General features: G+C 37.4%; 1 protein-coding gene across 1 annotated transcript; it reads left to right on the forward strand.

Moving 5' to 3' along the window:
• Nucleotides 1-4,884: 4,884 nt before the first annotated feature.
• Nucleotides 4,885-7,101, forward strand: LOC149199124 (lycopene beta cyclase, chloroplastic/chromoplastic-like). Its single transcript, XM_089402305.1, has one exon. It carries the CDS (start codon nucleotides 5,184-5,186, stop codon nucleotides 6,708-6,710), a length of 1,527 nt encoding a protein of 508 aa, XP_089258431.1. The 5' UTR covers nucleotides 4,885-5,183; the 3' UTR covers nucleotides 6,711-7,101.
• Nucleotides 7,102-13,581: the final 6,480 nt, after the last annotated feature.

Genomic DNA, 13,581 nt, shown 5'->3' on the forward strand with positions numbered 1-13,581 from the left:
TCCTCATAATCGACCCCTTCCTTCTGTGCAAAACCTTTTGCCACAAGCCTGGCTTTGTGCTTGTCAAGTGAGCCATCAGCTTTATACTTTTTCTTGTAGACCCACTTGCAACCAATTGGTTTGGTTCCCAATGGAGGATCAACCAGCTTCCAAGTGCCACTCTTTATCGAGGCATCATACTCCTTTTGCATTGCTTCTTTCCATTCATCATGGGAAGCAACTTCTTTGAAGGAAGTTGTTTCAAAATTTGTAGACAAATTTAATTCACAATCATACGAAACATCCATATCAACAAGTGAATCAGAGTCATCTACATCACCTCCATTTTGTCGGGTTGAATTTCTAGTTCCTGTCTTTCCAACCTCATCAGGATGAACACTTTCAAGTGTCCTTGTCAGCCACTTTGGGGACCTTTCTGAGATGGTCCAGGCTACTCCGTTGATTGAGTTTGGACTGAATCAAGATTGAGTCTCCCAATTCGATCAATCACATCACTCAAGTATCATCCATTGTTGGAGTTTCATGCGGGGGAGAGAGTGCTTCAGAAGAAGATTCCACAAGTTGATCTAGTATAGGAATACCCCCTTCAAGATGTGGAATCTGATTATCATATTCTTGAAATGATTTTGCATTTGCGAATCTATCCAAGCGATCAAGTTACCACTCAACAACATTGTCAGTTTTAGATGATTGAAGAAAGATTACATCTCTAGATACAACAAACTTTTATTGACTTCATCATAGGGACGGTATGCTTTGGAGGTGTTTGATACCCCAAGAATATACACTTACAGCTTCTTGCACCAAGTTTGTTTCTATGTACCTTTGGCATCAAGGCATAACATGTGGAACCAAAGACCCTGAGATGCTTTATCAAAGGAATGTGCCCATACCACATTTCATAAGGAGTCTTGTTTCTAATAGCATTAGATGGACATCTATTCTTTACATATACAACACATAGAATTGCATTAGCCCAAAACATCAATTTTACATTTTTGAAAAACATCATGGAGCGCACCATATTAAGATTGTCCTATTCATTCTTTCAGCTACTCTGTTTTGTTGGGGATTATAAGGCACAATTGTTTGATGTTTGATCCCATGTTGGCGAAGATAGTTTTCAAATTCATTTGAAGTGTATTCTTTTCCATTATCAGTGTGAATAGAGCCAATATGAGATTGTGCATCATTTTCAATCCATGTATGAAAGTTCTTGAATGTTTGAAAAGCATCATATTTGTTCTTCAATAATAAACCCAACACATTCTGGTGTAGTCATCAATAAATGTCATCACATATTTATTTCCATTTGCAGAAGGAATAGGCATTGGACCACATAAATCTGAATGAATGAGTTCAAGTTTTCTATGTGCTCTGGAACGTGAATCATGAAAATACTGTTTACTATGCTTTCCTAGAATGCAAGCATCACATTGCTTAAGTTTCCTAGGAATTGTACGCAAACTAGTAACACCATTTTTCTTCAAAAAGTGGAGGTTGTCATAGTTCAAGTGTCCAAATCTAGCATGCCATAATAAACTTGATGGAAATGTACCTTCTTCATAATGGGAATTGTATGAGAATTTTGTGCACGAGCAGAGGTACCTTGCAGCTTGAGAAGCCTTTCTTCTTCTATCCCCGTCATGACAAGTGAGTCGTCTGATGCTTTTCTCACCTCAAGCATGCCATCAAACATATGAATGGAGTGTCCTTGCTGGCGGATGTGGACCAAGGACAACAAGTTTCTCCTTAGTTGTGGGAGATATAAAACATGATGCAGAAGAAAGTCTGGAAGACTAGGCAATTTAAGCCTAATTGTGCCAAGTCCTGATGGCTTGAGTTTTGATTTGCCTACAAAGTATACTGCTCCATCAACATTGTCAGTAAATTCTTCAAAAAAATCTCTTCTAAAAGTCATGTGGCAAGTTGATCCTGAATCAAGCAACCAATCATTTTTCCAAGAAGCAAGTGAAGCATTAAATAAGTCTTCATTTACTCCAATATTACAGTGTGCCACAACATAGTGAGCGGATTCAGGTGCTTTACCTTTCTCTTTGTCATTAGTTTTACCTTTGGGTTGGTTTCTTTCCTGCTCAATTCTGTCCCAAGGCAACTTGCATGTGGATGCATCATGTGATCCATCTCTTTTGCAACGTATGCAGTGAAAATCTGACTTTTCTCCTTGAGAGTGTCTGCCTCCCTGCCTTTGAAATTTCTTCCTCTTCCTCTTCAACCACCTCTTCCTCTGGAAGAATCTTGAGCAAGATTCTTCTCTTTATGTGCAAGACACACAGCCTCTTCAGAAGACTAAGGAGTTGTCTTCTTCCCAAAAGCTTTCTCTCTTTTAGCAAATTTTTTCACAAGGGAGTTAAAGGTAATATCTTTGAGGTTTCCATTTGCTTGCAATGATTCAAGATAATTTGAGTAAGTGGGATAGAGTGCCTTGAGAAAAGCTATCAGAGGAATGCCCAGTTCAACATTAGTGACTTTGATATCATGCATAATAGATTTTACTTCTGATGCAAGAGCAAGAGGATCATCATTTTGTAATTCAAGGGTGAACAATTTAATCATGAGTTGAACAAATTCAAGTGCAGAGTGTGAGTCATAGAGTGCCTTCAGTTTTTGTAGGGCTTCGAAAGCATTTGAAAATGGAGAAATATGGCGACTCACCTCTTAATTTACTGAAACTGCAATCAATGCATAAGCCTTGCTGTTCTTATTTTCCCAAATGGCGAATTCCTTGTCTGAGGTAGGCTATTCTGGCTCTTTGTCTCCGTCTCCAACACACACTCCTTTCCACATCTCATTAAAAATGAGAGTGTATTTGATTTTCCGCGACCATTCTGGATAGTTCTCCTTGCCAATGAGAACCACTCCCACAATAGATATAAATGAATGCATTGTAAAACCTCTGTATTGTAAAAAAAATTGTTGGTGGCAAAAAAAATGCAATTCTGGTGGCTAAAATTGCACTTCTGGTGTAAAAAATGCAATTTGATATTTTAGGACAGGGGTATTATATGGGGTAAGGGAATATATGGGGAGGTATTAATGGGGAAGGGTTATATGGGGAAGGGCATTTGACGTAGGGAGCGTATGTATAAGGAGTGGAACAGTATGGAGGAGCACTTATGGAGCAGCGCTTATGGAGGAGTAGTATGGAGCAACGTTTATGTAAAGCAGAGGAGCACTTATGGAGCAATGTTTATGGAGCAGCGTTTATGTAAAGCAAAGGATCAGTGCTTATATAACACTTTTGTATTAAAAACACAACATTCCTGGAAGCATAAAAGCGGTGGAAAAAAAACAAAGCGGTCTATTAAAATGCAACAGTGTATTAACATAGATACCATGTCAAACTACGACTATTTACTTGGTTTTAATCGGCCATCCCTGTTGTCAGGACGCATGATTATTCGTTGTCGGGTTTCGAACTCTGGATTGGTGTATTCCCCTTTAGATTCCAATGATTCAGGCAGGCGAGAACCTCTTTTCCTGGGCTACAACTATGAACATTGGCTCATCACCATGGAGTTTCCAGACCCTCAAACTACTCGTGAACAAAAGATCGAGACTTTTGTCAAGACGCTCGCAAATGTTGTCAGAAGTGAAATGGAGGTTTCTGCGAGAATGATACTAGTGATTTCAGAGGTTTCTGCGAGAATGAAGGGCGAGTCTGAGAGCAAGCGGGCATGCATGTACAAAGGGAAGGCAGAGAGCCAAGTGCCAACATATAGCCAACGTATAGCCAGCAGAGTGGTATGCGCAGTGGGAGGAGGCAAACAACAGTGACAGAGAAGGAATGTCAGAGTGCACTAACCATAAATATATAACATCCAATTAATTCAATGCAGAGAAGTAATCTGGCGAGAGGACATATAGAATAATGGTAGATATGACAGACTGGGAGTTACAAGGCAGAGAGGGAAGCCAAAAAATGGCGCTGGCTCTGATACCATGTTAGGCCAAGAGGTAACTCCTCAAATGAAATTGTATTATTCATTTAGGTTGTTCATTATTATATACAAGAGGGAGTGACTGTTCAGTTTCATCTCCTGATGACTCTCCATTTCCTCTATTATTTATTTACACTAATTACAGTTGTTCACCCAATCCCTATGATTAGGTGTCAACAATGATGCATTCAAAGACATCAGAGAAAGTTATGGGAATATGTTAGCATTGGTTTCTTGGCATTGTTTTTCAACAAGGGGATTGTTGGAAGGTTGTGCCAGTTCATCATCAATCTGAATAAGGAAAAAATTGAATTGCAAAAAACAAAAAACAAGGAACTTGTAAATTATTTTTAGTCTCGTGAACATTAAAATATCATTTCATTTCATTATATAGATTTAGCACCTTAAAAAACTCCAACATTTATACCATAAAAAAATTACCCATCAAATTTATCATTTCAATAAATCCTTACACAATTCAATTAAATAAAAAAATGAATGAAAGACTTTTCAATCACTCCCTAACAAACCACTTTTCCTTTCAATAAATCCTTACTAAATTCAACTAATAAAAAAATAAATTAAAAACTTTTCAATCACTCCCTAACAAACCACCTACCCTACCGAAAATCCTCTAAAACTTGTAAACGATAGACTACTGCCATCGTATATCTTTGATAATGTGAAACCCCATAAAGCATAATGCGACTACTGCCATCATATATCTTTGACAATGTGAAACCCCATAATACATAATGCACATCTAACTCCGGCACAAATATTTATGTATTAAATATTTAGTATCGAGTATGCACGTGGCAACTCTAGCTTTAAGATAGGTCAGGCTGATTGAGTATCGATAATCTCACACCGGTCTTGACAAGGACAACAAAGTGCCTCATAGGTAATTTAAAATAAATACTTGGTGCCTGTGCCAAATTAGAGAGTGGGCGTTTATCAGAGGCACCTGTTCAACCGGAACCACTTACCTGGCCTGGATTAGATGGGAATCGAGTGGCTTGTTGAAGATGCTCACATTTCCACCCTCCACTCAACACAAACTCCAATAATTGTCCTCATTGAATTCCAACTTTTCCATATTCATCTTCTTTCAGATTTGTTCACATCCAATTCCGTCATGGCTCATGCTCTGCTTGACCAACCTTAATGCGTGGGCAGATTATGCAAGTTCCAGAGCTGAAAGCAATTAAGTAAGAAGTTATGGACACCATTCTCAGATTGCACAATGGACTGCATTCATTTAATTCATTTCAGGTACGTTCCAGAGATACACACAAACATAGCCAGCATAGGGTTTTTCCTCGTCTTTTCAGACTTAAAAAGTGTGGAAGTAGTAGTAGTGTTTTATTCAGTAGACGAAAAACAGCATGTGTAGTGAAAGCGAGAAGCACCCTGCTGGAGCTCGTTCCAGAGGCCAAGAAGGAGAGCCTTGAGTTTGAGCTTCCCGAATATGATCCATCCAAGCAGTTGCCTGTGGACTTGGTGGTTGTTGGGAGTGGCCCGGCAGGGCTTGCTGTTGCCCAACAGGTCTCAGAAGCAGGAATTTCGGTGTGTTGCATAGACCCATCTCCACAGAGCATTTGGCCCAACAATTATGGCGTGTGGGTGGATGAATTTGAGGCCATGGACCTCCTAGATTGCCTGGATACAACATGGTCAGGTGCTGTTGTTTACATAGATGATAAGACCAAGAAATTTTTAGACAGGCCCTATGGTAGAGTCAATAGAAGGCTGCTGAAATCAAAGATGATGAGGAAGTGCATATCCAATGGTGTTCAGTTTCACCAAGCCAAAGTTAGAAATGTGATCCATGAGGCTTCACGGACTCTTGTTTCGTGTAGTGATGGGGTTACACTGCAAGCATCTGTGGTGCTGGATGCCACCGGATTTTCGCGCTGTTTGGTTGAGTACGACAAGCCCTATGATCCTGGGTATCAGGTGGCATATGGGATCTTGGCGGAGGTTGATGGTCATCCATTTGATGTGGACAAAATGGTCTTTATGGACTGGAGAGATTCTCATCTTAGCAATGAAGCGGTGCTCAGGAGCAACAACAAGAAGATTCCGACTTTTTTATATGCAATGCCCTTCTCACCTACTAGAATTTTCTTGGAGGAGACATCTCTTGTTGCAAGGCCTGGTGTTTCTGTGGAGGAGATCCAGAAAAGGATGGTGGCTAGATTGAAGCATCTGGGGATTCAGGTGAAGAGCATAGAAGAGGATGAAATTTGTGTTATCCCCATGGGAGGTCCATTGCCTGTGATTCCTCAAAGAATATTGGGAATAGGAGGAACTGCAGGAATGGTGCATCCATCAACTGGATACATGGTGGCGAGAACTTTGGCTGCAGCTCCGGTTTTAGCCAGCTCAATTGTTAAATGTCTTGGGTCTGGAAAAAGAATTACTGGAGACGAGCTATCGGCCGAGGTTTGGAAGGATTTGTGGCCCATGGATAGGAGACGGCAGAGAGAATTCTTCTGCTTTGGAATGGATATTCTGCTGAAGTTGGATTTGGAAGGGACGAGGAGATTCTTCAATGCCTTCTTTGACTTGGAACCTTATTATTGGCATGGTTTTCTGTCCTCGAGGTTGTTTCTCCCTGACCTTGTTGTCTTCGGGCTGGCTTTATTTGCCCATGCCTCCAACACATCCAGGATAGAGATCATGGCAAAGGGTACTTTACCTCTATTAAAGATGATTAATAATTTGGTGAGGGAGAGGGAATAGGATGATTCGGCTCGATCAGCGAAGGGCTCTAGTTTTATCTCGTAAAAAATGCCAACTACTTCGCAGCATAAGGCGAAACAGTAGGCAGATTAGCGAGTTTCTTTATGTTAGTTTACACTGGAAATCTGGTACGTAAAGTATAATATAACGATACAAATAGTGGATGGAGCAACCATCATGGTGGCTTTAGTTGCTCCTGCAGATTGTAATCTGAACAATAATTTTGTGTTGAAATAGTCACTGCTCTCCATTTTTTAACTGCATTTAATCTTCAAGAACAAGGTTCCAGTGTTTAATTTAATGTTCAAGAACAGGGTGTTTTTTTGCCTGTAATTATTGGAGTGCACTTATGAGATCCATATTACAAGATGCTGTAATTGCATTTCTGTTTTGTACGGAGTGGAACATGAGCCTATTTTGCTGTTTACGGCTTAGTGAAAATGCAAATTAAAGTAGAGATATCCTCCCCTATTATCCCCAAGTTGGTAGTCATTTTAATTTTTTTTGAAATCTTGAAATACGATGGTATATGGATTTCTTGTTCAGATTCATATCATGGATTTGTGCTTGACAAAGGTAAATGATGACAACAGTTGTGGGTGATTGCTTTTGGCATAATGCCTCACTAATTTGATATGTCGCAAATGTTGCTGTTTATCCTATTTTTTTGTGTTGCAATAGCTTCTGAACTTACTGTCATGTTCTTGGACTGTCTTAACATAAACAATGGCAGATGAAAAGTGGGTGATCAAGTCACTAGTGTAGATAGAGATGAGTGAGTGAGTGTAGCTATGAAATCATTGACAGCCTGACGGATACCAATTTTACAGTTCATCAGTGATTTGATACATGTGATGGACTGTTTGGAGATATTTGCACCATTTATCGCCTATCAGGCCAAGTAATTGCCTGCTTGGCTTAGATATGCCAATCCTTAACCTTATTACCTGATTGATGCAGGGTGCTATTCACTTAGCTTAACCTTTCCTAAATGTAGCTTTTGTGAAGACTGATTTTGAAGGAAGATAGGTGTAAATGGGCAGGATGTATTTCTTATGAAGTAAGTGCAAATAGTGATTTTTATTGCCGTTGTGTAGATCTCAGGCATTTTAGAACTTTAATCAGGCATTGAAAGTTGGCTCTGTCCAAGGCAAAATTATTGGCAACCCCCACAAATTAAACTGGGATTCTTTGTCTTTAAGTTTCTATGATTTAAAATCTAATTGCGCTTGATATATTAAAGCTGTTTATTTTTTTAAGTATGGGGGATATATTAAAGCTGTTTATGTTTATCATTCAACTGTAATATTTATGATTGTTTCAAAGTTGGAAATTTGTCTTCATTCTGCATTAGATATGGTTCTTTTGGTACACTGCAAAATTGAGAGTATTGTGTTATTCTAATTTTGATGGTCAGGTTGTTTATTTGGTTAATTGTATTAGTATCTAATTACATTTGTTTTGAAGTTACCTGAAACAGGGGATTTTGTAAGAAATATCAGTTTCAGCAACTTACATTTTCAAAATCTCTGGAAACTGAGAAAATAGAGGGAAGGAAAGAAAAAGAAAACCAAAAGTATATTTTCTCTAGATTTAGTGTTTTTCTTCTAATTTCAATTTTTCCAATGGTTCACAAGTGAACCCCAGAGGTGTGACAGGTGATTAATTTGTCTCTTCTATGCAAATAATGAAGAGTCTCGTCCAAGATTTCAGAAGAGATGACGAATAACCTGAAAATGTTCTCTAGACTGGGATTCCATCTATACCTTAAAAGGGGCTTAAGTGTCTGAAACAGTGGAGCAGGCACTCAAATGTTCTCTATCAAATGATGCCATAAGCGAAAATCAAATTTTCTCTTTATAAATAGTAGGTTGAGAAATTTAGGGACCCATATTCAGTCCTTGTGGGGGAAGAGGGATTCCGCACTTTAATAGTGACTTAGCAACTTTCAGTTGCCAGCTGCATGTCAATTTATGAGAAATGGCTGCTACCGATTGATTAGTTTCAACGTTCCAGTTTTCAGAAGATATTAGATAATAGCACATTTTTAAGCATTAGGTTTTTCCTGAAATCCATTTTACATGTGACACAATCTTCCTCGAGGCTGCCAAAATCTCTCTGCTAGGATAGGCAAAGGAGATTTGGCAGCTCGATAATTTTGACCAGGCTGATGTATCCCTGCTGCTAGAGTTTCTTAACGATTCTCTATTTTAAAAATGATTCTGAGCCAAAGTTGGGGTGTTATGATGATTTTCCACCAATAAAGGGATTTCTTTTCACAATGTCCTGTCAATAGTAAAAATTTGTCTTCTGAATGGATTGCAAGTCTTTCCGTAGTACAGCTGACTGCTGTGACGAATTTTCGTATTTTGGACATAAATCTGTTTTATTTTACTGAAGTGTCTTATAGAATACTCCCGTCTATGGGAGGTGATAGTAGTTGAAGCCTGAATTCTGAATCTGTAATTCTCTGATTAATGCAACCTTGTCTATATGAAAGGTTATTTAGGTTTTGATTTGTGTGCTAGAAACTTGTTTTGGCTCTCTTTTCATATTATGGGCACATGTTTATTAAATATGAATCTAGTTACCTTACGAAAATCATCCTCTCTGAAGAGTCAAATAGGATTCGGATGGGACAATCCATGTTGGCATCAGTATTATGCATGAATACTGAGAAGCAACTACAATCATCAGATTCTGAACCACTAAACAGTAAAGGTCCAGATTCTGAACCACTAAACAGTAAAGGTCCAGTAAAGTACGAGACGACGCAGTATCAATAGAGAATGACACCAGTCAAGTCTAAATTCCATGCTCTTTTACCAACATCTATTGAGAGATTTTTGGGAGCTGCCAAGTCTGTTCTTTGTGAAGAACAAGGAACATATTTTGATGCCAAGTGGCATGAAGATAATTGAAACAAGGCCATGAAGCTGATGCACAGTATGATGGGTCTCCAGTGCCAAAAAACGTGGTAGAATTGATGTTTGCGTTGTGATTCTACTAACAGAAAATTTAAGGTTTAATGCATTTCTGTCATGGAATTTAGGTTGACGACTAATGGTGATCTCTATCTTTAAAGAGACATGCCCCTCTCTGTGTAATAGGGAGAAAGAGAATACACTCCAAGGAGCCAGAGTATGCCCAGGGCATTAATCATTGGCTGGAAGCCATGGTTTTAGACCTGTCTCCCAATTTGGGGATTAGAGATAAGCAACTACAGTGCTGGTTAGTATTTCTTCTTAGGGAATTGACTTTGTTGCTAATCATTGGCTGGAAGCCATGGTTTTAGACCTGTTTCCCAACTGGGGGATTAGAGATAAGCAACTGCAGCGCTGGTTAGTATTTCTTCTTAGGGAATTGACTTTGTTGCTGTGACTTGGTTTCTATTATAATTTGAGAAGGAGATAATCACCAGAGTTTGAAGTTGTATATAAGCCCCATATTAATTCTAAAACCTTTTATTAAGCTTTAGATATTGAGTGATTACATTTCTATTGTTATATTGTGATGTAGGCTAGAATATTTCAGTCTTATTTTACCATATTTGTACCCTTTGCCTCTTTTATATATATATATATATATATATATATATATATATATATACACAAACTCACTAAGGAGACCTAGTTTTAATATGATCTAATCTTGTCTTGTACATTTTATTCATTGTAAAATAAGGTTTCCCTCTCAAAGTGGACTGTAATTCTTGGTTGTCATTTCTAAGGTGCAAGGTTTATAATGTTTGGTATTAGTGGATACACACCTAGGATTTCGCTGTGTCGAACAAGTCATCTTGACATTTCCTCTGTAACTTTTGAGATGTTTTATATGCTGAAAATTTTGAGCATATTGAGGAGAAATATTGGAGAACATCTGGTTAAAATATTTAGATTTTGGTTCATTATACTTTCTGAGATATACCTATGGAAGTTAGGGTTTGTGATTGGTTTTGAAATATGTTTCAATCAAGTTATTTTTTCATTTTGGCTATAATTGTTTTTCTAAGATGTTTCACAATGTGAAATTTTGAGCAAATTTAGAAGGCATCATAAGGTATGTCTAGTGGAAGTTTCAGATTTTGGTTTGCGATAATCTTTGAAATAATACTCCGTGGAATTTAAGGTTTGTGAATGGTCTTGAAATCAATTTCAAACGAGTGATAATCTCTCTCTCTCTATATATTATTATTTATTATTATTATTATTATTATTATTATTATTGTTTTGAGACACTTCAAACTGTGAAATTTTCAAAGATTTGAGGAGGCATAATGAGGTATCTCAGTAAAAATTTAAGAATAAGATTTGAAGAATTGGATAAGTGGCATGCCATACAATTTTTCTCTTGAGAAGAGTTGAGAAAAAATCAACAAGTTTTGAGAAAGTTTCGATAAATTCCACTTGACACAATACATTATGGTAAGAACTATGGAATTGCAAAGAAGATATATCATAGTATTATATGCCAAAATTTCAAATTCAAATGGGCTTAAATGATCCGTAAACTGTCGTGGAAATTCCACTTGTTAGTTCATCACAATAGATCTTATAATATTATATTAAAAATTTGAGATTCTACACTATTACAATTTTATTAAACTTTAAGATCTGTAGATTTCATGCATGCGAATGGAAAGTATGCAACAAAATAGATAATGACAAAATAAACTCTCACACACACGTAAGACAAAATATGCTTTCGGAAACCTTTTTGGGAAAAAACCCAGCTGGAAGGTGAAACCTCTTTGCTCTCTTTCTCTGTCTGGAAATATGGTTGCAGGACAAAGAAGGCCTGTGGCCCGTGTGTTGCTACAGTGCACAAATCCTCTGTGTGTGCTGTACCTCCTATCCCTCTTGGCTATTTTTGCTAAGCTATGGAACAAAATTCTCTCGAAAGAATGGAATGTCTCTTCCTCCTAGTGGCCCAATTATAACACAACCCGATAGTCTACTAGTGCTTAAGTTTGACTACATCAACTCTTAACTAGAGTTACAATATAAATCATTTTATCGTCCTTGCATCAAAATCACGTGGCTAGCCCTTTCTCTATGAATAATGGGGGTTGATGCGACGTCCTCCTGAATTATATGTGTGAAAATAGGAAGGTCAACTTTTGAGTGGCATAACTTGTGCATAAAGACTCTAATTGACATGTTTCTTGCATTGTTGGAAAGATTTTTGTGTGTAGAACAACATGAAAAACTATTGCATTAGAGCGACAAAGTTTTACTTCCAAAAAATATCGTTTAGTGTCTCAAAACGCTCCCATAAGCCTTCATACCCTGTTTCACCAAATTGGGTCTTGCCGGTAAAAATGGCCCTGTGAGTTGATTCCTCCACTTTTTCACTCCGAATGCATCGAGATGGATGACAAACAATATAATGATCCAATCCAGATCATTAGATCTTAGAGATACATCAAGAAAACAATTAGTGATTCAAATATTCTTCAAATTAAGATTTTAAAGGTATATGCCCTATAAGTCACCTAAGTTTGGATTAGATGATCCAAGTTTTTTTGGTGATTGAAAGTTGTGATAAAGAGGAAAACTATAATTATGCCTCCAAAGAAAGCTACTACACTAATTAAGCCTCCTAAATGCTCATCCAGGATTTATGAAGAAAGTGAAGACTTAGAGTTTCGATTCTTCCAATTAGAGAAAAAAGTTAATGAAATGGATGGTAATATGTTGAAAAAGGTGGATTTATCAAGTTTTCAAGAAAACCTTAAAAGATATAAATGGATGAAATGAAAAAGAAATTGAATGAAAATAATGAAGATATGGGTGTGCACATGGCGCTGGGTTACACTTTTTGGCAAAGAGGACACATTTTGGTGAAAAAGGATGCTCGATTGAGCAGTTTTAAGCACTTGATCGAACAATTTTTAAGCGCTCGATCGAGTTGTTTATGTGCTTAAACATAGCTCAATCGAGCGTTTAAACAAACCCTCGATCGCGCTGTTTTCTAACTCGAGTTAGAAGCTCGATCGAGCATTAGGGCTCGATTGAGCTATACGGCTCGATCGAGCATTAGGGCTCGATTGAGCTATACGGCTCGATCGAGCCCTATTTCTTATTAAAATCCCAGGTTGCAGTGCGCACAAGCCATTTTATGTAGACCGCGAGAAAAAAGGAGTTCGATGGAAGATTTCTAAGCTCGACCAAGATGGAGGAACTCACTTCGCTCGATCAAGCGTTATTTTTTATTAAAAAAACCTAGGTCATGGTCTGCACAAGCCATTTTGCGCAAATTGCGATAAAGAAGGAGTTCGACGGAAGATCTCTAAGCTCGACCAAGATGGAGGAACTCAATCCCATTACGCATCAGTGTGCCAACGATCTGGAAGGTCAAACCAACTAGGTTTTTCGTCTCTTTTATTTAAATTTTTTTGCAAAATAAAATAAATTAAATTGGAAAAAAAATTTACCATACGAAAACCACAAAAAACCACCAAGAAAACCCTTGAAAACCATAAAAACAGTCTAGAAAACCATCAAGAAAACTCTTGAAGACCAAAACCAATCTAGAAAACCACGAAGAACCCTTTAAAACCACAAAAAAACTATAATTTAGGTTTTAATTTCATTGTATAAGTTATCTCCAATGTTAACATATTTATTATGAATATTTTATATGGTAAAACTTTATTTTTTAATTATTTGGGTTTTAAAGTTTTTCCTTAGGAATTTAGTAAAATAAATTTAAAAAAAAATGATTTTTGGTTATTTAAAATGAATTATAAATTTGATTAGAAATCTGTAAAACAAATTCAAAACATAAAACAACTAAACTATAATTGATATAAAAATAAATTATGAAGTTTAAATTTACATAGTGAATATGGTTGCTTATGGTGAACCTC

This window comes from Pinus tabuliformis, chromosome 2_1 (genome assembly GCF_031772625.1).
Source record: "Pinus tabuliformis cultivar Carrire ecotype Pingquan chromosome 2_1, CPIR1, whole genome shotgun sequence".
In the NCBI taxonomy this organism is placed as follows: Eukaryota; Viridiplantae; Streptophyta; class Pinopsida; order Pinales; family Pinaceae; genus Pinus; species Pinus tabuliformis.